This window comes from Hordeum vulgare, chromosome 2H (genome assembly GCF_904849725.1).
Source record: "Hordeum vulgare subsp. vulgare chromosome 2H, MorexV3_pseudomolecules_assembly, whole genome shotgun sequence".
Classification (NCBI taxonomy): Eukaryota; Viridiplantae; Streptophyta; class Magnoliopsida; order Poales; family Poaceae; genus Hordeum; species Hordeum vulgare.
In genome coordinates this window covers 478,698,234-478,725,034 of record NC_058519.1, presented here as the reverse complement: position 1 = coordinate 478,725,034, position 26,801 = coordinate 478,698,234, and the positions used below count along the sequence as shown (strand labels likewise).

The 26,801-nt window shown below is 44.5% G+C and overlaps 2 protein-coding genes across 6 annotated transcripts in view; both read left to right on the top strand.

The window, feature by feature from the left end:
• LOC123426744 (DExH-box ATP-dependent RNA helicase DExH7, chloroplastic-like) overlaps positions 1–17,718 on the top strand; it is a 42,091-nt gene extending 24,373 nt beyond the window's left edge. For 3 of the 5 annotated variants that reach the window (XM_045110623.1, XM_045110624.1, XM_045110621.1), the window contains 14 exons: positions 329–418; positions 546–602; positions 730–813; positions 1,719–1,817; positions 1,919–2,056; positions 2,235–2,305; positions 12,843–12,912; positions 14,005–14,103; positions 14,300–14,512; positions 14,850–14,942; positions 15,196–15,318; positions 16,444–16,530; positions 16,782–16,881; positions 17,383–17,718. In XM_045110623.1, the coding sequence (XP_044966558.1) occupies positions 329–418; positions 546–602; positions 730–813; positions 1,719–1,817; positions 1,919–2,056; positions 2,235–2,305; positions 12,843–12,912; positions 14,005–14,103; positions 14,300–14,512; positions 14,850–14,942; positions 15,196–15,318; positions 16,444–16,524 (1,218 nt within the window). In that variant the 3' untranslated portion in view covers positions 16,525–16,530; positions 16,782–16,881; positions 17,383–17,718. Of the gene's footprint in view, positions 1–328; positions 419–545; positions 603–729; positions 814–1,718; positions 1,818–1,918; positions 2,057–2,234; positions 2,306–11,434; positions 11,588–12,842; positions 12,913–14,004; positions 14,104–14,299; positions 14,513–14,849; positions 14,943–15,195; positions 15,319–16,443; positions 16,531–16,781; positions 16,882–17,382 lie in introns of those variants that run through there. The other 2 variants (XM_045110622.1, XM_045110625.1) reach the window with 2 other exon arrangements.
• Positions 17,719–18,820: 1,102 nt separating this feature from the next.
• LOC123426746 (scarecrow-like protein 23) lies at positions 18,821–20,639 on the top strand. The gene has a single exon (XM_045110626.1). The coding sequence runs from the start codon at positions 19,002–19,004 to the stop codon at positions 20,439–20,441; it is 1,440 nt and encodes a 479-aa protein (XP_044966561.1). The 5' UTR covers positions 18,821–19,001; the 3' UTR covers positions 20,442–20,639.
• The last annotated feature ends 6,162 nt before the right edge of the window (positions 20,640–26,801 follow it).

The following is a 26,801-nucleotide window of genomic DNA, read 5'->3' as shown; positions in this document are numbered from 1 at the left end:
TCGGACTCGGCCCAGCGGCGCTCGCCGAAGGAGACGCGGTCGCCGGAGCGGGAAGGGGAGGCACAGGGAGACGCCATGGAGGTGGGGTGGGGCTTGGAGGAGCGCTGCCGGCGGGAATCGACGGCGGCGTGGTGGGGGTGGGCTAACCTAGGCTAGGGAGGGGTGGGAGTGGAGCGGGGGTGGGAGAACATATGCAAATATGTATTGCCTCGACGCAAGTGGGCTACACTTGCATTAGTACTATTCATATGCTAAAGATAATCTCACTCATCCTAGATGACACATGTAACCATTTTGCATTGATATTTCTCTCAACTTTGTTTATAAGGTGCCTGAGATGCTGCGGATGCCATTGACTGAGCTGTGTTTGCAAATAAAATCACTTCATCTGGGTGACATAAAATCCTTCCTACTAAAGGTACCTCAAGTTTTCTGTAACGGCATGAGTTTCATTAGTTATATATATTTTGATTGCTATTTTGTGTCAACTGTGTGACATTGTGTTGCAGAGTGCTCACATTACGTTGTCTATCATAATTTTGCAGGCTGTAGAGCCCCCAAAAGAAGAAGCTATCTCCTCTGCAATTGACTTGTTATTTAAGGTTCTATTCTGCTTTCTATCATGTAAACCTGTAGTGCGCTGATCATACGTAGATCAATATTCATCTTCCTTTTTTGGCTCGTCATCAAACTTTATCCTGTCTATTTGTTGTCTTGATTTTTGAGTAGGTTGGAGCCTTTGAAGGACATGAGGAGTTATCACCTCTTGGCTATCATTTAGCAAAACTGCCTGTTGATGTTTTGATTGGCAAGGTGTGGCTAACATATATTTTATTGGTTCATTTATCATATCTTATGTAGTACTCCCCCATTCATTGAAAATAGACGACTTCCTAGAAAGTGTACAGTCCAACTTTAACTATTGGTATATAGTAAGATTACTGAGGTTAGTCAAATGAAAATTATATCATTAGATTTGTCACTAAATTCTTTTATAAGCTTGCAATTCCTATAATTTTGTACTAATGTATTCACATACAAAATAGCGGCGGAGGTTGCATCATAGGGACTCTGCACATATCTGAAATGTCATATTGTCATGTACTCCTATTTTGGATGAAGGGAGTAGTTATTTGATACTGTAACTTGGTAGATTGCTGGGATACCTTGCCTAATTAGCATATCATCTATGATGGTTACCATTAAGACTATCTCACCATGTCAGTTGTAACATTCATTATTTTTGTTACTACTGCATGAGAGGAAGGACTAAGATGGATCTTATTCGTAATCTTAAAGTTACCATGCAAATTTGGAAACTCTTTTACTTCCCCTTTGTCAGGTAGTCTTTAGTCTTCACTACACTGTCCTATTCACGAAATCTGGAGGCGTATTATATTTTCAATGCAAGATGGAAATACAAATTTCAGTGATAAGACCCTATTGTGTTCCTCATGTACCTTTGAATTGTTGCATACTGCACCCCTTTCATCCATTTCTGTACCAGTTGACTAGTGTAGAAGAATTTACATTGATTTGTATGTGTAGTGCTCCTTTTCGTACCTTGTGATTATTTGAGTTTTGCCACATATCCTTTTTGTATCTGTCCAAGGGTTCACTAAAATTAATGTATCTGTCCAAAATAATTTTCGTAGTTGATACCAACTCTTTTCTTCCTGTTTTGATGTTCTGATTAATTAAGCATATGAGAACTGCAGATGATGCTCTATGGGGCTATCTTTGGCTGCTTATCACCAGTTCTTTCTGTTGCTGCTTTTCTGAGTTATAAATCCCCTTTCATCTCTCCAAAAGATGAGGTATTATTTATATATAATGATAAATATTTTATGTATTTTATTCTAGAAAATATATTTTCTGTATTTTAAGTATGTCCTGACATTGTTTTTTTGTAACACAGAAGCAAAATGTAGAGAAAGCAAAGGCTGCATTGTTGAATGAAAATCTTGATGGGTCTACTTCTATAGTAGATAACAAACAATCAGATCATTTGTTAATGGTTATTGCATACAACAAGTGGTCCCGGATACTGCAAGAGGTAACTGCTTTCTTTTGTTATGGAATTCAGTTTTTGTCATTTTGATAGACTCGTATGTATGGGTTAGCACCATGCTTTATCTTAGAATTTACAATTGGCATGGTTTGTGCTGTACATACCAGACACTAAAATGAGTTGCAGATATAAGGATTTCTAAAAAGATGATTCTGAATTGCAGCATGGAACTAGATCTGCTCATCAGTTTTGCCGTTCATTCTACTTGAACAGTACAGTGATGTATATGATCAGGTTGGGTTCCTAACAGTTATTTAATCTTCAGATGCTAGATTGAGATTCTTGTTAGTAATACTGTGATAGAAGGAACTAGTCACTTTTTTGCAATGTTCAGGATATCGGTAACTTGTAGGTTGTAGCTGCTCGATCGAGTGAGGAGTAGGGATTAATCTGCGAATCGGCCTATTAACTGAATTTATTGGTAACCCATTTATCGGTAGGTTAATTAGGGCCATTTCTATATATCTTAGCTACATATAGCAATAATAATGCAGTAGCAGCAATAAAGGAGAGGCAATAAGCAGCAGCAGCAGCAATAAAGGAGAGGCAATAAGCAGCAGCAGCATATAGCACAGAGCAGGAGCAACATATAGCATAGCACAAAGCAGATTAGCATATAGCAGTCTGATCTGCAGGTGCTGGTCTCGAGGAGGGGGAGGGGGGAGGGGGTGGCGAGCTCGAGCAGGAGGAAGAGGCTCGATGCCTTGGATCCTTGAGGAGTGCAGGCGCCGCTGGCGCCGGCAGCTGCTCGGTGAGGGGGGCGGCGGCGGCTGCTCCTAGCCTCCTTCAATGAGGGTTACTACAGGAGGGGAGGAGAGAGTGAGAAGGGAGGGAAAGGGCTGACCTAAAACACCCAGTTTTGGGGTAAAGGAGGGAATGGGCCATAATTCTGGAGCCCAAATTTCTCTCTACCTCTATTCAGTTAATCGGCCCAGTGGGATAAATCAACCTTGCAGCCGATGGCCGATGAATCTGCTGGACCAGTTAACGCGATGGATAAGGTGTCATCGCATCCATGACCTACGGATTCAGGATTAACTGGCCGATTGTCAGGAACTGACTACTGACGAGCAGCCGAACATGCATCAGCAAGCGAAATCACAAGCAAATCGTAGGCCAAAGGGTGGATGTATTGCTTGGGTTTCGGGAAAAATGGGTTCAGCACGCCACCGGCGGCTAGGGTTCGAAGATAGTCATCTATTACATGCCTCTTAGGGCTGGGAATCAGGACTTAAATAAGCTATCGAAGCTAAAAGTGAGTAAAGTAAAAGAACTGGCGTAGTGGAGTTGTCGGAAAGGCAACAACGACGCGGGCAGCTCGCGTTGGCGTTGGATTCCAGATCGACGGCTCGCCAGTCTTCATAACCCGAAGCGGTATCCTCTCTTCTCCACCGTTAGATGCTCCATCGGCCACCAACGGTACATCCGGCACAGGGAAACAGGGGAGCTCGACCCTGACAATTCCCCCCTGTTGAGCTGCAGCTTGTCCTCAAGCTGTAAAAGAAGGAAGAATCTTTTGGATAAATGCCGAGTCCTCCCATGTTGCTTGTTCTACCGGCATGTTGACCCACTTGATAAGTCATCTCACTACAGGAATACTTATGTCACCCTGAACCCTGGGCACTAACTTCCTCTCCAAAACAGCTTCTGGTTCCATCTTAATGACTCCATCTGGACCAACTAAGGGCAAGTCTTTAGAGGGAACAACAGCAGGCCCAATGTGTTTCTTCAACTGGCTCACATGAAAGGTAGGATGCAATTTGCATCCCTGAGGCAATAACAACTTGTAAGCATGAGCACCAATCTTCTGCAGAATTCTGAAAGGCCCATAAAATTTGGAATGGAGTTTGAGATGTCTGTGGAGGCTCAATGATGTGTGTCTGTATGGCTGTAGCTTTAAGTACACCATGTCTCCTTCAGCAAACTCTCTTTCTTTTCTCTTTTTGTCAGCAAACCACTTCATTCTAGCTTGTGCCTTAAGTAAGTTCTGCTTGATCACTTCCAAGGCCAACTCTCTGTTCTGCACCAAGTCATTTGAATCCACAGAAATGGAATCAGGTAGGGCTGATTCAGCTACCAGAGGGGGAGGAAACCCATACAATGCTTGGAAGGGAGTCATCTGTAATGCAGTGTGGAAACTGGTATTATACCACCATTCAGCTAAGGCCAACCAGCCATGCCATTTCTTGGGTTGCTGAAAGCACATGCATCTTAAATAATTCTCTAAGCACTGATTGACCCTCTCAGTTTGGCCATCAGACTGAGGATGGTAGCTAGTGCTCATATGTAACTTGATCTTCAAGGTCTTAAAGAGCTGCTGCCACAGATTGCTAGTAAAGATCCTGTCTCTATCAGTCACAATCACCACTGGCATTCCATGTAGTTTGAACACATTCTCAGAAAAAGCTCTAGCCACAGATTCCACTGTAATAGGGTGCTTCATCCCAATGAAATGAGAATACTTAGTGAACCTGTCCACAACTACCAAGATGAGGTCTCTATTCTCTGACACAGGCAACCCTTCCACAAAATTCATGCTCACATGAGGCCAAGCAAAGTCTGGAACAGGGAGGGGCTCCAACAGACCAGGATAAGGACAATGCTCAGCCTTGTTAATTTGGCAAACTGGGCAAGCTTTGACAAATGCAATTACATCCTGCTTCAGCCCTGGCCAATGAAACACCAGCTTTATTCTCTGGTATGTAGCTCTTTCTCCAGAATGACCACCAAGTTCAGAGCTATGAAATGTTTGTAATAATTCCTGTCTCAGCACAGTTGCTTTGCCCACCACTACTTTGTTTTTAAACCTGAGAATTCCATTTTTAAAAGAATAAGAACTTGCTGAATCTCTAGTCACAGTGCACTGGGTAATTAGTTCCTTCATCTTGTCATCCTGACTGTAACTCTTTATCACTTCTGCTACCCAAGTAGGAGTAGTACTGCTGGCCACTAGCATAGATACCAAATGTTTAACCCTGGACAGTGCATCAGCTGCTCTGTTTTCTTTTCCCTTGTATTCTATAGTGAAATTGTACCCCAGCAGCTTAAGAAGTAGCTTGTGTTGCACTCCCTCAGTGAGTTTCTGCTCTTGGATGTACTTCAAACTCTCTTGATCAGTTCTGATAACAAGAGCAGTAGCCAAGAAATAATGCTTCCATTTTTTAACAGCTTCAATAATTGCCATGGCCTCCTTGTCATATGTAGATAGTGCAGCTGCTCTAGGACCAATGGTTTTGCTAAAATAAGAGATGGGCCTGCCCTCTTGCATCAGGACAGCTCCCAATCCATACCCAGAAGCATCAGCTTCCAGAATAAATGGTTTGGAAAAGTCAGGCAATATTAGGACTGGGGAGTGAGTAAGCTTGTCCTTGACCACAGCAAAAGCTTCATCTTGAGCAGGACCCCACTGAAAAGCATCTTTCTTCAAGCAGTCAAACAATGGTCTACAAATAATCCCATAACCTTGGATGAATCTTCTGTAGTATCCACTCAGGCCTAGAAAGCTTCTTAATTCAGTGATGTTGTTGGAGCTGGCCAATCCCTTATGGCCTTGATTTTAGCTGGGTCAGTAGCTACTCCTTCCTGGTTAATGATGTGGCCCAAGTACTCCACTTCAGTTTGTCCAAAAGAACACTTCTCCAGTCTAGCATATAACTTATTTTCTTGCAAAATGTTGAACACTTGCCTGAGATGCTCTCTGTGCTCTTTCAATGAGGAGCTAAATGTTAGGAAAGCAACTTATGTTTATTGAAGGCCCAAGGGGCATATATATATTACACAAGACTTGAGGTGCAAGGAAAGTCTGGCACGAGGCTCTTTCCTGGCTGCGCTTACCAGCCCCCACACCGGAGCAGGATATCTCCATTCAGGACTGGTGGATTAGGGCGAGAGATGCAACACCACCATCACTCCGCAAGGCGCTGAGGTCCACCACACTGCTAGTTCCATGGATGATCTGGAAACATAGGAATGCGTGTGTATTTGATCATGCCACTCCGTCGCTCTCCGAGCTCGCGGATGGGATCAAAGATGAGATGAGATGTTGGGCTAGAGCTGGGGACAAGGGGCTTAGGGTAGTCTTGCCCCAATCTTGGGATGTCTATTGAACTACTTGTAATCTGTTGTAACCGTCTCCTCTGAGACTGACTTTCCCTCTTTTCAATACAAAGAAACGCACATCTCTGCGTTTTCTCGAAAAAAAAAGGTGCAAGGAAAGTAAACATAGACTAATAAGGACTCCTAGACTAATACTAATAGACTAATAAGGACTCCTAGACTAATACTAATACTTCCTAACACCCCCCCTCAAATGCAAAGCGTATGCAATAGCATTGCATTTGAAGAAGTGTAATACTAAAAAAAATGATAATCCAAATCCGCGTCTTGAGAGTGTCGTCGTAGCATGAAGAGTCTTCAAAACTTGTCGAGTCGCCGAAGGAGAGAATGAAGAGATGGCACATCAGAGGTAGACACCACATCACTTGAAGATACAAGATAAGTATCAAGAGAAGATGAGTTGTCAAAAGAAGATTGCACATCAAGAGGAAGACACCGAAGAGATGGCACATCAGAGGAAGACACCGCATCACTTGAAGATACAACATAAGTATCAAGAGAAGATGGGTTGTCAAAAGAAGATGGCACATCAAGAGAATAAAGCACTGTGTAGAAAATCATAGTCCACGACAACCGTCGGCGAAAGAAGCTCGGCGGATAAGGCACGATGGACGTAGATCGACAATGCAAAAGAAGTCCAGAAAATCCTATAGAAAACAACAAGGGCAAATAGGCCACAAAAGTTGCATAGAAAGGATCAGGACCGGAGAAAAGGCCGACGGACAAAGGTATGGTGGACTCGCATGGCATGAGAAAACACAAAATATCAACCGATTTGGTGGATGCAGCGGAAAACAAAGAAAACTAGAAAAGACACACTAGATTAGGGATGATGGCAGCGGAAGGAAAAAAATAAAAATATCATGGCGACGAAGGCCAATTCCAACCAGAGTGTGCGTGAGACGGTCTTGACCGTGTAGAAGGTGGTTGCTCAGTGCGGGAAGCCTGAGTCAGAATACCAGCAGTACCCGTCCAGGAAGAACCTGAAGCAGCGAGCAGACGCTTAAGTTGCAGAATATCCTGCTCAGTCAAAGCGATGGCTGAAGCTGTCAAGGTAGATGACGAAGTATCTGTAGATGATGATTGCGCCTGGCGCAAGTGTTTCTTCTTCGTGTAGCAGTGGGACTCGATATGACCATCATTGTTGCAGTAGCCACAATATGGACGGGGGCGACCTGAGCCTCCAGAAGGAGTGGGCAAGAGCGGCGGAGCACTCGAGTGAGAAGGGGTCGGTGCAGCAGGGGGCGTAGAAGTAGCCCGAGCAGCGAGCACCGAGGGAACCTCCAGCAAACCAGCACCACGTAAGCGAGTCTCTTCAGCACGAAACTCAGTAAGCGCCTCCATGAGAGAAATACGGCCACGAGCAAACAACTGAGCACGCCGGGGCTCAAACTCCTTACGGAGCCGAGACAGGAACTCGTAGACGCGATGAAACTCCAAGTTGGTCTGGACAGCCTGGCAACAGGGGCAAGTACGACAACCAGCAGTGTGGAGAGAATCGAGCTGGCGCCAGATAGCAGAACTCTGTGCATAGAAGTCATCAACAATAGAGTCACCCTGCTAAAGAGCATGCTCCTGACGAACCACGGAGAGGTATAAGGCATCACCAGAGGGCGCATAGCGCTGACGAAGGCGAGTCCACATCTCAAAGGCAGTAGGAAGGCCCAAAAACTCAGAGGCAAACTAAGCCAGAACACTAGCAGTGAGAACAGCTGCAGCACGAGCATCATCATCAAGCCACTGGGTGTAAGCGGACAGAGCACCGTGATACACCTGAAGAGCCTCCTCATAAGCCAAGACCTTCTCATCATAAGCACTCACAGCGGCCTCATCATCAAGCTTAGCCGCATCCTTTGTGGCCTGAGGAGCATCCGCAGGAAGAGCCGGTGGGGTCGGCGGAGTACGAGCCATGGGAGGAACCGGACGTGGCGGACAACAGACCTCGCCAGAGAGAACTCCCCAGAGACGGATGCCACGCATGTGAATGAGCATGAAGCCAGTGAACTCGGTGTAGTTAGTACCATCGAAGATCACCGAACAGCGAGGGACAGCAACATAGGCAGATGCAGTAGACATTTTTTTTTCTTCTTCTTTTTTTTTAGCCGAGAATCAGCAGTAGCAAGCCGAGCCGGATCCAAATCGGGGGATTGGAGCAGCGGTTGGGGACTTAGAGGAGCGCTGGCGGGCACTGCAACGAGAGCAGCGCTGGCTGTAGCAGGAGAAAACGTGGATTTGCCTGTAGGCTTCCTGCCGAGTACCAGCTCGATCTGGAGCGCAGTCACCAATCACGGTACCTATCGCGAGTTCTGGAGCCGCCTTGACCTGCTCGATCTGGATCAGGAGCCAGCCACCGATCATGGGACCAGAGCAGACCTTGGTTTCTTGGATCGGAAGCAGCCGCCAATCACGGGACCAACCGCCAATCCTCACCACGACCCTGCCTGGATCGGAACCAGCCGCCAATCACGGGACCAACCGCCAATCCTCACCACAACCCTGCCTGGATCGGAACCAGCCGCCGCCGCCAGTCGCCCTCGATTCGGCCGCTGCACCCCGCTGCCACTTCAGGATCCCCGTCCTGATCTGTTGATCTCGCGAGGGATCCAGCGACCGGCTCAGCTTCCAGAACTCGCGGCGGCGGAAGCGGCGGGACCAGTGCAGCGGATCGAGGATGAGTGCGGCGACGGAAGCGGCGGGACCACGGCGGCCGACGTCGGAATCTGACTGAAGATCACGTCCACGAGAAGAAGATAAGCTAGGAGACAAGCTAGCAGCAGCAAGACGCGAGGAGAACACGTCTGCGAGAAGAGAGGATCGAAGAAAAATACAAGAACGATACGAAATCGATCTGTACGAGCACGAGTTGCAACGTACGAGAAAAAAATAACCTAAGCTCTAATACCATGTTAGGAAAGCAACTTATGTTTATTGAAGGCCCAAGGGGCATATATATATATATTACACAAGACTTGAGGTGCAAGGAAAGTAAACATAGACTAATAAGGACTCCTAGACTAATACTAATAGACTAATAAGGACTCCTAGACTAATACTAATACTTCCTAACACTAAACACCAAAATGTCATCAAAGAATGTCACCACAAACTTCAACATTCCAAACAGTAAATTCATCAATGCTTGAAAACTGGGAGGTCCATTAGTTAAGCCAAATGACATCACTAGATATTCAAATAAGCCCATGTGAGTAACAAAAGCAGTTTTGTGGATGTCCTCCTCTGCCATTCTTATCTGGTGATATCCATTTCTGAGATCTATTTTGGAAAAGAACTTAGCTCCTTTTAACTGATCCAACAAATCCTCAATTATTGGAATGGGGTACTTGTTCTTAATAGTGATTGCATTCAATTTTCTGTAGTCAGTACATAACCTCCATGAGCCATCTTTCTTTTTCACTAGTAACACAGGGGATGAAAATGGGCTAGTGCTAGGCCTGATCACCCCAGACTTTAACAATTCCTTAATGATTTTCTCCAATATATCCTTCTGGTGATAGGGCATTCTGTAAGGCCTCTGGTTTACTACCTTAGCTCCATCCACAAGTGGGATCCTATGATCACAAGGTCTACTAGGAGGCAGATCAGTAGGTTCTTGAAACAGTAGTTCATAGTCTTGCAGCAAATCTTGTAATTCCACTGGTAACTCCTTAGCAACAGCTGCTGTGTCCACAGCACAAGCAGTAAACAAAACAAATCCACACACTGCTTGTTCCATCAATGTGTTAGCTGTATCCTTAGTTTCTTCAGGCTGAGCCCTTGGAACTGTTTCATCTTGAAAGGTGATTATTTGATCTTGTCCCACTGACACCTTCATTTCCATTTTGACGAAATCCATGTGTATAGGGCTGTATTTCTTGAGCGAGTCCACCCCTAGTATCATGTCATAACCCTTGAGCTGTAGAACTCTGAAACTGTCACTGAATTTCTGGTTCTGTATCTCATAAGGACAGTTTGGTACTATGAACTCACTCCACAGCACTTCTCCACTTGCTACAGCCACTCTTACTCTGGTAGTGGGTCTGAGCTGAACTTTCATTTTGGCTGCCATCTCAGGGGACACAAAGGTAGAGGTACTACCACTATCCACCAAAGCTGTAGCAGAAATGTTGCCCACCTTCACTGTCAAGATAAAGGTGTTCTTCACTGCTCCAATTCCCATAGCAGCATGCATAGAAACTTGTAGGATTGCATCCTCAGGGAGCTGTTCAATGTTGTCTAGATCAGGGTCAGCAAAATCAGTAACAAAAATGGTTTCAGGCATTCCTTCTTCCACTGCTTGTAAGGCCTGGATCTGAGCTTTTTGACTCATTTTACAAACCTGTCTATGACCAGGAACCCAAGGCTCTCTGCATTTATAGCAAACTTGGTTTTGCTTGGCTTGCTGGATTATAGTATTCCTGTTCTGCACTGAACTGTTGCCCTCCAGCTTAGGCTGATCAAAAGTCACCTGTCTCCTAGGCTGTGGCACATAATTCTTAAGAGTGTCCAACCACTACTGGTGGTTGTGCTTTCTCCATTCTTCTTGCATACCAAATTGCAGTTTGCATATCTTTAGGTTTAAAGCACTCCACATGGCTCTTGATATAAGTGTTGAGTCCAGCCACAAAACTAGTTACATAGTAACTGTCAGGAATACCAGGGTTTTCTCTCCTCATAACATTCATTAACTGCTCAAAGTGTTCCACATAAGCTGATAATGTAGTAGTCTGATGGACAGCATGAAAGGAACTTACAATATCACAAGAAGAATCCACAGCAAATCTTTCTGATAGATAAGAACAGAATTTATGCCAAGGCACATTAGCAGGAGCATACCCAGTACCCCTCCACCATTGAACAGCTGGTCCATGCAAATAAGATACTGCCAATTCAGTTCTGTGCTCAATAGAGTTCTAGCAGCTGCAAAATACTGATCCAGGTTTTGAATCCAAGCCTCAGGATCCTGTCCATCAAATTCAGAAATATTTAACTTAGCAGGCTTTACTGTAAGCACATGCCTTCTGCCCTCCATAGGAGAATAAAGTCTCTGCCTTTGACCATCAGGCCACTCTTCCATGGTTCCCATCTCCACTGCAGGAATGTTCACTTGTTGCTGATGACCCATTGGATTAATCCCTTCCTGCCTGTTACTAGTGAAATTGGGGTGTCTGTAAGGCAGCTTGCTTGTACCATCTAAATTGACCTCTTTTCCAGTGTGATCTCTTAACACAGCTGAGCCAACAACCACAGGTGCCTCTTTGTCCTGTCCCTGCACAGATGGTGGAGTACTATGAACCAACTGCTTGGGCCTACCTGGTGGAATTACAGGAGATAGTGCCTCATGACCCTTCATCTGAGCACTGCCCTGCTCAGAGCGCTCCACTTGCCCCTCATCAGATCCAGGTTCTACCAACAGCCTTCTGAAGTTTTCCTGTATCTTGTCAAAATCACTTTGCATAGTAGCAAAGTTCTTGTTCACCATGGTGCGGAAATCCTGAAACTCCTTCCTATCTTCCTCTCTATTGATCTGGATGGCCTTAATATCCAGCTCCAAGGATGCTAGCTGCAGATCAGCCGTTGCCAGAGAAGCAGCTTGCTCTGCCATGGCGCTACAGAAACAGGGGAGGGTGGTGGGTGTCGATTTCCGTACCTTCAACCTTGGATCCAAGCTTTTCCCGATCTGGATCTCGTCTCTTTCTCCTCCTCTTCTTCTTCCCTCAACCACACCAGCCGAGAATCGACTGGTCTCTGATACCAATTGTCAGGAACTGACTAGTGACGAACAGCCGAACATGCATCAGCAAGCGAAATCACAAGCAAATCGTAGGCCGAAGGGTGGATGTATTGCTTGGGTTTCGGGAAAAATGGGTTCAGCATGCCACCGGCGGCTAGGGTTCGAAGATAGTCATCTATTACATGCCTCTTAGGGCTGGGAATCGGGACTTAAATAAGCTATCGAAGCTAAAAGTGAGTAAAGTAAAAGAACTGGCGTAGTGGAGTTGTCGGAAAGGCAACAGCGACGCGGGCAGCTCGCGTTGGCATTGGATTCCAGATCGACGGCTCGCCAGTCTTCATAACCCGAAGCGGTATCCTCTCTTCTCCACCGTTAGATGCTCCATCGGCCACCAACGGTACATCCGGCACAGGGAAACAGGGGAGCTCGACCCTGACACCGATCACCTTAAATACCGGCCGATATTTTTAGCAAGTGCTTTTTTGAGTGATAAAAAGCCCAGATAAGTCAATTTTCTCATTTTGTCGCTATCACATCAGCAACCAGCCAACCATCTAAATATCACATGGTAACCTGTAGTGATACCTACCAGGGTTTAAGTGAACCTAGCAAAGCTCAAGTATTGGTTGGTAACTTGCAGCTCTCCTCTATACCCGCGTCGGTGCAAGAACATATCTTCTGTAGTCACTACTAATTGTAAAAGCGTGTAGTCACTACTAATTGTAAAAGCGTGTAGTCACTACTAATTGTAAAAGCGATCGTTAACCTGTTTTTGTTCAAACCTACTTCCAAATTTGTTATACTTTAATATAGAGTCAACTGAGCAATTACTGCTGACAAATATCAGTTTTTCAATTTTATTTTACATTAAAATTGTAAAGTAACTGTCAACTACAAATCATCTAATTTGATTTTTATCCCCAGGGACATGCGTCTACAGTATGGCACATTGTTAGCAGACATTGGACTTGTGGATCTTCCTAAAGATAATCTGGTATGTCTTAAAGAAATGCATCAGTAGTCCGTAAGTAACTGAAAAATTAACCTAATAATTATTTATTCTAAATTTGTATAATGTGTCATATAACTTTGTCCTATAAGTTGATTGAAAAATTAACCTGATAATTATTTAATCTAAATTTGTATAATGTGTCATATAACTTTGTCCTGTTAGTTGATTACAAACTGTGTACTGAAATCAAAATGCTGATGTGGACCACTTGGGTGATCCTGGCAGTTTGTGTCACATGATGGTCCAAGTTAACTCTGCCTCCAGTGTACTTCTCTTCAGGGCCTACATATAGTTAAATAGGCATAAACACCTATATCATTATATTTGAATTTGCTGGCGCTGGTGATGGCTCTTGCGAGGAGGCGGTGATGCATCTGTGGTTGTGGAAGACACGGGACATCTCACGGGTCCTTGCTGGCGCTGTTCCGGCCCGGCGGCCTCGGGTCCGCGTCTCTCTCTGATGTCCTTTGCTGCCGGCGTCCCCTACTGGGCAGCTCCGGACAGGGACGGAGACAGGAATTTGGTATAGGGGGGGGGGGGGGGGGGGCGAGTTCCGCACGTGAGGTCTTATGGACTAATGAGTGTCGACCCAAGCCATAAAACATTTGGACCGTGAGAAAGGCCTAAACTGAAATCATGTTTTCGTTGATCTAAACATGAAAAGAAGACTACCAAATTGTCCATCTTTGACAAGACATATTAATTTTTTATTTATATAGCAAAATTTCGTAAACTGTAACCTGCTAATTTGATTTATGATTCCAAATCTGCTAATTTGATTTATGAAGTTTAGGGACTTTTGTTGCAATTGAGATATTTTGCACTTAGTTTTCTTAATCTGTTGTATGACTACAAAGTTGTAAAGTGATGTTTAAAATTCATGTCTAAGACCTTGAAAATTTAGTAACATCAGATAGAGAAGAGAGGAAGTAGCTTCCTTTCTGTTGGGGTACTGCAGATGGTACAATGCACTTTACTTTTACTCATTGTTACCCGAATTCTCCTTTTCTAATTTAAGTGGAGACAGATATAAAAATCAATCTTCTAATGCCAATATATTTTACCATTTTCCAGAATCAAATGAATGGGAATAGAAAAAGCAATCTTGAGAGTTGGTTTGCCAATATATCTCTTCCGTTCAACTTATACGCTGGCTACACCTCAGTTATCAAGGTAATGACGTGATTTTTCTACACCTTTTTAGCAGTTAATTGATGTGCACGACAGTCTAAAATAAATATGCCCATGTTTATGAAATGATCTCATACTGTTGCTTGTTCAGAAGCATAATATCTTATCATATTGTTTATCTTTCAAAATTTCAATATTATGCTAACATTTTTATAAAATGCTTATGGGGCATTTGTAGTCGGTCATAAGTGCAGGTCTATACCCTAATGTTGCAGCAACTCTGGAGGGTGTTGATCCAGGAGCTTTGGGTGGCAGAAAGCCATCTGATGTTCTGTTTGGTAAGGATCGTCCTCGATGGTATGATGGAAGGCGAGAAGTTCATATACACCCATCATCTGTGAATCACAGCTTGAAGTCGGTGCAATACCCATTTCTGGTGTTCCTTGAAAAGGTTTGTTTTACGCTTGTATGACTGGAAGAGTATCTCTTAATCCCTGCCATCTTGTTTTCTTCTCGAGGTGGATGTTGTCTATTTAGTTTGTTTTTTTTATAATATGTTTTTGGTGTCAGATAGTATATGTACCACTACCTTGGCTTCTAAACAATTTGCCATCCTCGCGCCAATATAAATTGCCATGAATAACGTTCGATTTTCCATGCCTAAAATCTGATGTCGGATTTTTAGCATTTCCGTATAATAATGCATCTGTGATTGTGGTATGAGCCCCAGCACACCAATTCAACAAATGCAAGCTGTCAAGCTCTAAATATCTGTCCCCCATTTTCAGGTTGAGACTAGTAAGGTGTTTCTACGTGATACCAGTGTCATTTCCCCCTACTCACTCCTTCTGTTTGGTGGTTCAATGGTAATCCAACACCAGGTAAGCCCCCCACACCTTTTTGAAGAATTGTAGTATATGAGTGTAGGCTTGGCCATGTGTTCATTAACTCCCTTGTATTTTTCGTAGAACTCTGTTACTGGAGTACGATTCACAATTGTTGGGTTGCACTTAAGCTAACATGATACTAAATTTGTGATTCTTCACCTAAGATTTCGTTCTCTGCCTTTCATGATATGCTGTAATGAACCTATTGATGCTCAGAAACAAAAACTTGTATTGGCCTTGTTTCCAGGCTGGAGTGGTTATTATAGACGGATGGCTGAGGTTAACTGCTGCTGCACAGACTGCTGTTTTATTCAAGCAACTTCGCATTACACTTGATGCTGTTCTGAAAGAATTGACAAGAAAGCCGGAGGTATGCTGTTTCCTTTTTGTTTTGATATATATAAAGGTGAAACCACTGATAACGTGAATACGCCATGCAGTTGTAGCGTCTCCTGCACATTTGTGCATACATTTGCTTTATACTACTTCGTATCACTTTACCATTCGTAAAAAGATGTATAACCTACTTTGAACAGAAGGCTGCTTCACTTATATGCAAAATATCTATAACTTGCTGTGAACAAAAGACTGCTTGAAATCTTTGCATACATTTGCTTCGTATCTTTTAATCGTTTGTAGAAATATATAACCTACTTTGTACAAAAGTTTGCTTCATTATGTGCAAAAACGTACTCCCTCCGTCCGGGTGTGTTTGGTTGGAGGGATATCCTCTTAGGGACAGGGATAGCCTTTTTTTCGGTGGCTGCCACCCGTTTGGTTCTGGGGCAAAGAAGGATAGAGGCAACCAGATACCCCGAATATTCCTTAAAAACTGGGATGGGGAGACCCACGAAAAACGAGCGGGTGGTGGCAACCACCCCGCGCGCGCTTCGTTCTCTCCTCTGCTTCGTCTGGATCCCAGGCCAGGCCGGCGCGGCAGGAGGCCAGGGAGGCCGGCGCGGCGGCAGGAGGTCGGGGCGGCGGCAGGAGGTCGGGGCGGCGGCAGGAGGCCCGGCTGGCGCGGCAGGAGGCCAGGGCGGCGCAGGGCTGGATCCCAGGCCTGCGCGGCTGGATCCCACCCTCCCAACCAAACAAAAAATGGGATAACCCCACCCTCCCAACCAAACAAAAAAAAGGGCTATCCCCAGCCACCTGGTTGGGGATACCCACAACCACCCTAGACTATCCCTCCAACAAACACAAAATACTTCTAGATACATCCATTTCTTCGACAAGTAATTTCGGACGGAGGGAGTATAACTTACTATAAACAAAAGGCTGCTTCAAGATAGTATTCATATACCATCTTTGCATACATTTACTTTGTCACTTCACCATTTGTAAATATTTAGAACCTCCTTTCAACAAAAGGCTGCTTCAGTACATGCAAAAATGTATAACGTGCTATGCACAGAAGGCTGCTTGAAGATGGTATTCATACTATATGTTGTAACTTGCAATTTTATAATTAGCTGGTCTGAATGTATGATTTCAGATGGCAACTTTTGTTGACAACGAAGTGGTCAGATCCATCATTCATTTGCTGTTGGAAGAAGAAAAGGCCCAACAAGCATGAATTGTGGTAATCTCTTCATATTGAGTTTTTCTTGTACACGATCTTACTTGGAGAATGAGCAAACAGCGCGGCAAGTATTGATCTTGCAGATTTAATATGTTAATTGTGGAGCACTAGAGCTTCTTCAGTGGAAATTATTGTCCTCGATTTTTGAAATTTTACGTCAAAAACATGTTAAAACAAGCCTTGGGATGTCATCTGTTAAGTTTTGAGGTTAAGTGTTTGATTTCTGAACTAACTTCTGTTACTTCGAATAGGTCAATGAATTACTGTACAGATAATGGTGGAACTGTGGTGGAATTAACTTGAGAACTTATCCTCAGATCAGGTGCCCGGATCTAAATTGCAAATGACATGGTACATTCTACTATTCTAGCATGTTTGTATTGGTAACTAAGTAGTCTTTGTCCTGATACCTGTATGCTCAAATCATGCTAGTGAGTTTTTTATACTAGTAAAAAAGTTGTTCCATCTAGTGATTTGGGGCATTTTAGTTTGTTAACTTCGTTTGTGTCTAACAGACACCACGTAACTGGTCAATGAGTGCCAATTTTCGTATACCTTTATGTGGCCCTCCATGTCACCAACTCACCATGTGGTCTTATGATTTCGTCTCACAAACACACGAAATTATGGATGTCCCACCTTGTCCATTCTAGTTGTCATATTGGACAGCAGAAGTGACGTGAACGTCTTAGTAGCGTCACTAGTACCCACCTATTTATTTGAACATCAAATGCATGGAAACTCTTCAGCAATGCTAAAGGAGCATGAATTTTGAAATTATCATGCCTATCACGTTTAGCTAGAATTTACTTTTTGACGCAGTGTGATAATGCATATAATTATATTCTGCAGCTGCTGGCCTTTTTGGAGCACATGAGCCTTCATGCTACATGATGAATGCTATCAAGTAGCGAAGGTTGATTCTCAGGGCTCGGTCGTATTTGACATTTCTATGGGTTTCTGCAACCTTGCACGCCGGCCTTTTACTGTGCTGGTGACTGACGATGGAGAAGAAGCTTCAGAGTGACCACATTGCATTGGCTTGACATCTTTACAGAACAAAAGTGTATGCTTTATTACTCATATCACAATGCTTACATGCTACAGTGAAGATGATAAGTGCATTGGAAATGAAATACTCTCTAGCAACTTCCAACTTGTTTAATTTAATATTGGGGTGTTCATGTACGCAGAAGAAGTGGAATGGAATGATACAACTGTGGCGTTTCTGTTAGGGGGGCATATTGTTTTTAGAAAGCAGGGCAGCGCGACAGGAGGCAGCTTCAGGGGTGTATGGTAGGGCCATGGCTTCGTCAGCAGGGACAGTCGTTGATGCCCTCCCTTTTCTCCGGCCCATTTTCCTGGCCAAATCTTGTGTCTGGTCGCTTTACTCCTCCTTGGGTAAGGGTCCACTCCTGACTGCTCTTCCTCGCATCTTCGTCACACTCGTAGCCCCCTTTTTTCACCTTTGCCCCCAACCAGGCAACCCCTTTCCACAAATTTTACATTTTCTCGAGGGAATGAGATTCTACGACTTTTACTGATTCCATGTCCAAACAAGTCAAGTCCACACAACGTATGCCCCAAACCGTCTTGACGTATACGATGATGCTCGATCGAGTCCATGTTAGCCCCACATGCACCTTCCAAGAGAATCACGAGTTTGAACGCTGCTTATTATAAATAAACTATAGACCTCATCGACTTGGGCATCAATCTTTGTTTCACCTAACCATATTAAAATGGCGTCGATCGAGGCTTGTCATAGCCATATGCTACTATAGTACTCCATTTGGTTAGCCATACATGCATTGCAGTGTAAAATCGGATCTTGTAGTGTGGACTGCTGGGCGAGATACCATTGAAACCGCCATTGTATATTCATCACAAGCTACTAGTCCACTCACTCTGTTCTCTTGTGTCAAACACACATTGTTAACTAACACCTACACCGTGTTTGAACAATGCTTATTTCAGCGAGAGATGTATGGGGTCTTGCTCTCCTCTTAGCGGTGGAGCTTGGTAGCACTAGCAGCCGGTAGATGATTGATAGGTTGGCGCTTGGCAGATAGATCCTTGCGCATAAAACAAGGGGGGTGTGAGGCGAGCACTCCACGGGCATATCCTATCCTTGGGATCCAAGGGCAGCGCGCCCGGGAACCAGCCAAAACGGGAGGAGCATATTGGCGGCCATTTCATTTCTTGCAAACAAAGCTAGTAGTACACGCGGAACATCTAGATTCCCTTTGGTCGCTTACATAATATATATATATGTATATATGTATATATATATATACCCCTCCCCGTCGCCGTGACCCATTCCCCGCCTCCCTCCCTCCCGGCCGCTACGTACGTCTCGCGCCTCGCCGATCTCCATTAATCGCCGCGCGCGCGCGCTAGCTTCTGAGCTTCTTGGACAGACAATCGATCGATCGAGAGTCTGGAGAGATCAATTGGGTGCTTGGGTGTACATGAACCTGACGTTGAGTCTAGGCGTCAATGGTGGCGGCGCCGCGGCCAAGAAGCGCAAGGTGATGGACGGCGTCGGCGACGTGGGCGTCCTCGGCGCCGCTGACGGCTGTGATCGCGCCACTGTCATGAGGCTCCTCCAGGCCAGAGATCGCATGGTGAAGGTTGAGCTTGACCACGACGTCGACGGGGATGTGAGTGGCTGCGGAGCCTCGCCGCTGATGCGCTTGCTCCTCTCGTCGGCGGTCGCCGGGGAGGTCGGCGACACGCACGCCGCGGCCGTCGCCCTGCAGGAGGTCTACCGGCACGCGTCCTTCCGCGGCGGCGACCCTGTCCAGCGGGTCGCCGCCTACTTCGCGGACGCGCTGGCGTCGAGGCTCCTGCTGTCGCCGCAGCCGGCGCAAGCGACGACTCGCCAAGAGCAGTTCCTGGCCTTCACCATGTTCTACCAGGCGTCCCCGCTGTACCAGTTCGCGCACTTCACGGCGAACCAGGCCATCATGGAGGCGTTCGAGGCCGGCGGCACGCGGCGCCTCCACGTCGTGGACTTCGACGTCTCCTTCGGCTTCCAGTGGCCGTCCCTGATCCAGTCCCTTTCCGACGCCGCCGCCACCAGCTCCTCCCTGTCCTCCCACGACGACAGCGGCGACTCCTGCGACGAGCCGGTGTCCCTCCGCATCACCGGGTTCGGCGCCAGCGCCGACGAGCTGCGGGACACGGAGGCCCGTCTCGCCCGGTTCGCGGACGGCTGCCCCAACCTACGGTTCGAGTTCGAGGGCGTCCTCAACAGCGGGCCGGAGGACGACGGCCGCCATGACCGCATCAAGACCGACCCCGCCGCGACGGTGGTCGTCAACCTGGTGTTCCCGGCCGCACAGAACGCGAGGGCGGGCTCATGGGACCCGCGCAGCGCATTGGCTCACATCTGGTCTCTGAGCCCGTCCCTGGTGTTCCTGATCGACAAGGTTGACGAAGGCGCCGGAAGATGCGGCGGAAGCGCGAGCCTGCTCCCGCGGTTCGCGGCCAACCTCCGGTACTACGCGGCGGTGTTCGAGTCGCTGCACGAGTGCCTCCCGGCCGACAGCGCTGAGAGGATCGCCATCGAGAAGGACCACCTCGGCGTGGAGATCAGCGACGCAATGGCCACTCTGGACCGTCGGCGCCACGACGGCGATCGGGCGGCGGACCAGAACCAGACCAGCCGCGGTTGGAAGGAGAGGCTGGAGAGCGCGGGGTTCGAGGACGCGAGGCTGAGCTCGAGGACGGTGAGCCAGGCGAAGCTGCTGCTCAAGATGAAGAGCGGCGGGTGCGGCGGCGGCGGGTTCCGCGTCATGGAGGCCGGCGACGGCAAGGCCATGGCGCTGGGGTGGCGGGACAGGGCTCTCGTCACGGCCAGTGCGTGGCGACCGTGCCGGCGATCGGTCGGCAAGAACGAGCCGTGAAACATGCGTCCATTCATTCATTCAGTACATAGATCGTGATAGACTCTTTGTTTTCATGCGATTATTCTTGGTTCCTTGTTGGGAAAGAGAGAGAAGTTTGATTCTTAGTTTCTTTTCTCTAGATGTCTTGAGTGATATATATACATGTATACTTATACAAGTTAAAAGAGGTTATATACAGTTGATGTATCACATTCATACGTATACGTTCATATACACATGAATCATTTTATCCTGGCGTACGCATGAATATTACTCCCTTCGTTTCATAATATAAGTCTTTTTAGAGATTCCATTAGAGGACTACAAACAGATGTATATAGACATACTTTAGAGTGTAGATTCATTCATTTTGCTCTGTATGTAGTCCTTTAATAAAATCGCTTAAAAGACTTATATTTAGGACCAGAGGGAGTAATTAACTGCATCACGAGCTTTGCTCACTAATTTGCCATACTCCGTTTTTTAGATGATGAATTAACCATGGTTGGTACAGTAGTGATGAGATTTAATATGGTGAGTTGACTAATCAACCATAACAAAATCGTGCAAGCATTTTCCGATGGGCGTCTCACGTCGAGTCTAGGGCCGACTGTCCAACTGACATTTTGCTTCGACTCCAACACGTTGGAAAGCATATCCCTTCCTATATAAAACAATGAAGGGATTTGCAGTGGAAAGGCCGGATATGTATGCACACGACAATCAGAGGCATGCGGGAGTGGTTCACCAAACTGTCAAGTGGTCAGTCTACACCTAATAAAGATCTGCAGCTGGGCAGATGGCATTGTTGACATGCATGCTGCCATTTGTGCCTTCCGGTACTCAAGCACAAGGTTCATTAACTAGTCAGATATAATCGTCATCTACAGTGAAGATGGATCGACAGAGATCATCACAGACATAAGATGGAGAGGCCAGATGGCCCACGGCATGCATGTGGTTTGACTTTCTAATCATCTTTCATGCATTCCCAGTGGGTCGTTTGATCCTGTGGCCGCGAGACATAGTACTCCTTAGCACCAACTGAAGAACACATAGGATAAAGATCCGTAGTGACAAAACTACTGTAATTCAGCCTCAGACCGATGGACACCATAATTCAGCCTCAGAACATCCTTGAGCTTGCCCGAAAATAATCTGCCGAATGGCACTAGGCGCAATTTACAAAATTCCGGGAAAGATCGAATCAGAACGTTCTTAACAAGTACAGCAAACCTAAGCTAATGTTCTTCATCACGAAAGAAAAAAAAAACCATCGTTTGAGGATCAGCTAAGCTCCAGCTCCAGCTCCTGAGCTGAGCTTGATATATATGGCACAAAGACCGTACGTGGTAGGATGGCAGGACTGATTCCTGTTGATGAACGGGTGGTGGCGGCACTTGAGAAACAAAAGAAGGTGTGAAAGCGCACGCGAATATCTTTTCCTGACGCGTTCAAGATGTTCCAAATCCATATCTTGTCCGGAAGAATACTCTACTTTACATGGATAGATACCACTTTACATTTCCATCCATCCGAACAAAGAAGAAGATGCTCTAGAGTTCGGTCGGACGGAGCAGCGAAGAAGAGTTTCCTCCCTCTAGGCTGGCTGCCTGATGGGACTTGTTTACTTTACCCCTCCCTGGCGGCTGTGCAAATATTCGCTAGTTCGCTCTCCCTCTTGTGCCAATCCAGCATTGCATCCCGTTCCGGCCCGTTCGTTGTAGTATTCCATTGCCGTCGCCACCCAACCCCGCTTACTTTCCGCAGCGTTTACAGGTCAACATCTCCTCTCCGTTGGATCCAACGGAGGGAGGGACAAAACCCGGGTCACGTCGCGGCCAGCCTGTAGAGTCCACCCCTCGTCTCGCCGGGGGTGAGATTCCGTTTTGGCGGGTGGATGGAGCGGCTGTCATGTCAACGAGCCAATGGGCAGCGATTGTCCACCCGGCATCGCCTCGCCGGCTAAACAACAAGTCTTGTTTAGGTTTGGGGTGTCACGCGAGATCTCTCCAAATCCGGATCCGTCCCCGTCGGGCCGCGTGTTGGCGTATGTTTGTCGCGCGCGGCGCTCCTCCTCTTCATTGGCTTGTCGCTTGCAGCGCGGGGGCGGCGGAAGGTTAAACAAGGGAGCGCATGTTTGATTTGTTTGGGCTGGCGTCTCCGGGGGATTGCGGGGAATATCCCAGTGAGTAGGGAGAAACGACTACCCGCGACAGCAACAGCTGCCTGCGTGCGTGCTCTGGATATTCGGGCAGAAATGCACGCTGCTTCTGGACGGGTTCTGGTCTCTGCTCGTCTCCAAGCGGGTGCGCGAGACGGCATCATGCGTGTTTTGTCCGTGGGATCGATTAGGTTGTGTCGTTTCCCCGGTTATGATTCCCTTGAAAGCGCATCCTTTGTAATTTGCTCGTTAAATCTTGGAAGACATCGTAAACGCCGGTACAGAAACAATTTGATGATATTTGAGCATCTACAATCGTACCACGGATCTTGGGGTGCTAAACACGGTGAAATTTGCCGGGACATTTTGTTTGTGTTGGCTTTGGTTCGAATGAAAGGAGCCCATCAATTTATGGGTTGGGTTCGGCAACCTGTGCGATGAGATGAGCAAAAATATTTTCTATGTTTTCACGACTATTGTCGTTGGCAACGGTGCACACATATTTTTTAGGACTTCCTTTGAATGCGGGACCGCAAATCAAGAGACATCGCTTCACTTATTTATGATGCCTCCTCGCGGAAGAGTTGGATGCTTCGCCAAGCCCTCAAGGATGAGTATTGGGTTGGCAAGATCAAGGTCACTTTGAGATTCACCTTTAAACATCTTCGTTAATTAATCGAGCTTTGGTCCATCATCCGCGACTTCCCTCTTGAGGTGGACGCTGAAAGCACACACAGAGCGGGATATATACTGCCATGTTCGTCTATCTTGCCTAATTCTTCGGCACCTTCCGCTCTCCTATGGAGCTTGCGGTGTGGAAGGCTTGGGCTTCGCCTAAGGTCTTTTTTTTTTGCTTGGCTGGCTATGCAAGCAAAATGGAGTTTGGACTGCTGACCACTTGGCCAAGCGGGGATGACCTGATTGTAGGCTCTGCCCATTTTGTAAGCGCGTGCAAGAATCCATCGACCACCTCCTCTTTTAATGTCGTACACTACTAGACTTTGGGGAATGATCAAAGATTGGCTCCAACTCGAAAACATCAACGCTTTTACTTGGTACTTGTCATGTTCGACCATGGAGTGGTGGATGGGGCTTTCCGCCTCTATGGTTCTGAATAGGAAGGCCATGGCGACGCTCTCCATGCTCATTTCTTGGACAATTTGAAATGAAAGGAACCCTCACATCTTCCATCTCAAGAGTGCCCCACTCACGGGTCTACTTGCTAACATCAAGATTGACGCCCAAACCTGGGTCACCGCGGGTGCAAAGAAATTGGGATCCATCAAGCCAAGAGAGTAGACCTTTTGTATTGGTGTTGTAACACGATAAGCGATTGCAACACAAACTTTATACTCCTTTTCCTCTTAATTAAAGAATGAGGCAAATCTTTTGCCTCCTTTCTTTAAAAAAAAACAATCATACCCCAGATAGGCCTCCGACAGGAAAAAAAACACTTCCAAACGAACCCTTTATATACATCTCAAACATCTCACACACTAGTTCTTCCCGGCTACAATTATTTAGGTACAAAGAAAATATTTAGAAATGAAGGGAGTAGTATATATTAATTTTTTTTACCAAATATAAAAAAAGATCAGTGTGCATTTAAACATTTTTATCATACAAACAAAAAACTCATTGTGTATCAGAAAATGTTCAATGTATATACCAAAAAACCGTCATATAATAAAATAGTATTCACTATGTATTTTAAAAATCTTCACCGTATACTATAAAATGTAGTGCATATTGCAAATAAAATGTTCGCCATATATTAGAAAAACATTCACCGCATATTGCGAAAATTTACAAAAATAAAATATTGTAGAAAAGAGGAAATTTAAAAATCTGCAAAGGAAAAAAGAAAAGGAGAGAGAAAACATGAACAAAGCAACTGTTACATGGGCCAGCCCATCTAGAGGTCACTTGAGCGAAGGGCCAACTATATAACGCACGCTACGTCATATAGGATTGGCGGCATCACTTTTAGTGATGCCTTTTTTCAAGAATCTCCTGTAGTGACCGCGACGACTATATCTTGTATTAAGGCAAAAGGTCTCTCCCCACAGTAACGGGTCAACCCAATAGCAACGACTATATTTCACATTAAACAAGGTGAAAGGATCTCTCGCGTCGAACGATACAGTAATGGATCAGCCAATAGTAGCCACTTAAAGAAAAAGGAAGAGAAAAAGACGCGCCCGGGGGGAATTCAAACCTTGGTCTCTTGGTGATTGCAATGGTTCTTATCCACTGGGCTAGAATAGCGTTCGTGAAGAACTACTAGGTAGGGCCTACTTAAGTCGAAACGAGTCGGGTTTTCGCTGTTTCTTTTCCGTTTTTTCCTGTGTTCTTTCAACGATTTTTCTCTATTTGCATTACCTTTTCTTCTTTTTTTTTTGTTGTATTCTTCGGTTATTTTACTACATTCTTGGTTTTCACTAGTTTTCGCTTTTTTCTTGGGGTTTGTTTCTTACTTTCTCCTTTTTCGGCGGGTTTTTCTTTTTTGTCTTCATTATATTTTGTTTGGTTTTCTTATTTATTCTCTGTTTTTTCCTTTTCCTTTTTATTTTTTTTTCTTTATTTCTTTTGGTTTCATTCTACGTTTATCACATATGTCCATATCATTTTTCAAACACACGTCTAACATTTTTTCAAGACAAAATCGATATTTTCTTAATACATGGTCAAACATTTTTCTATACACATTTTTAACATTTTTGAAATGCTTGATTAATAGTTTCAGAATATAATTTTAACATTTATTGGATACATGCTCAATTTTTCCTATACACACTAATAAACCTTTTCAAATGCTGGATTAACATTTTAACAGACTAACATTTTCTAGTACATGGTCAACATATTTTTAACGCACATCTAACATTTTTCATATGCTTGATTAACATTTATTAAATGCATTATTAGTATTTTCTAAATGTAATAATAACATTTTAAAATTCAATATTTCCACTTTGTGAACACATGCTCACCATTTTGATAACCACATTTAACATTTTTGATATTCTTGGTTAGAATTTTTATATACATAATCAAAATTTTCCATCATTTTCTAAAAACATGATCAATTTTTTCTATACACATTTAGCATTTTTAATATGCTTGATTAGCCTTTTTGAAATACTTAATATTTTGTTTTTCAAATGTTTAATTAACATTTTTATATACATGATCAAAAGTTTCCGTTATTTTTTAATACATGGTCAACATGGTTACTTTACATATTTAACATTATTAAAATGGTTGATTGACATTTTTCAAATACTTGTTCAACTGGTTTTCAAAATTTTGATTAACATTTTTATATACATGATCAATTTTTTTCATTATTTTTAACACATTTTCCACACTTTCCCTATACACATTAACCTTTTTCAAATGCTTGATTAACATTTTTTTTATCATTTGTTCAATATTTTTTCAAATGCTTGATTAACATTTTTTAAATACATGATCAAATTATTTCATACACATTTCTTTATAATATCTACATGATATATATCTTCTCTATACACTTTAATATTTTTGAAATGCTTGGTCAATATTTTTCAAATGTTTTACGTAGAGTGTTTTATTTATTTATTTTGGATATTTTAAAGTGTAACATAAAATAAAAAAGGAACGAAAAACGAAAACATATAACAAATAAATGAGTTTGTTGTTCCTGCGTGCCTTGGGCGGCCGAACTGACGTCACCGTACATAGGGGCGCCATGTAGTGATGTCTACTCACTGTCCCTCAGGTCTAGCTACTGTTGGGCCGGCCATGATCTTTGCTCGCACTCATTAGGCTAATTCGAGAAAAACTGGTCCATTGTGAAAGTCATTCTTCTCTCTGCGAGTTCAAACGAGCTCGTGATGAACAGTAAAATTTATAATAATAAAAATTATTTCGTAATTTTCTGGACCTTTTTTAACAAACTTTGACAAAAATATCGAGAGCGCACAAAATTTCATGATGGAATGACCTTCATGAAAATAAAATAGAATCAAGACTCGAGAGTACTTCCGAAAGTTGCGCTTTTGGAGCATGAATTTTGTCCTTTTGCCAAGATTTCCAAAAATATCATTCCATGATGAAATTTGGCGAGGTCTCAAAAAACATTTCTCAAAGTTTGGCAAAATAAAAATTCAGAATTTGTGATTATTTATTTGGATTCAGAAAATATATAAGTTACATTAGAAAAATCTTCA

What these genes read in the sequence shown, in the direction of transcription:
- LOC123426746 (XM_045110626.1), top strand. Translation starts at nt 19,002, where the DNA reads ATGAACCTGACGTTGAGTCTAGGCGTCAATGGTGGCGGCGCCGCGGCC.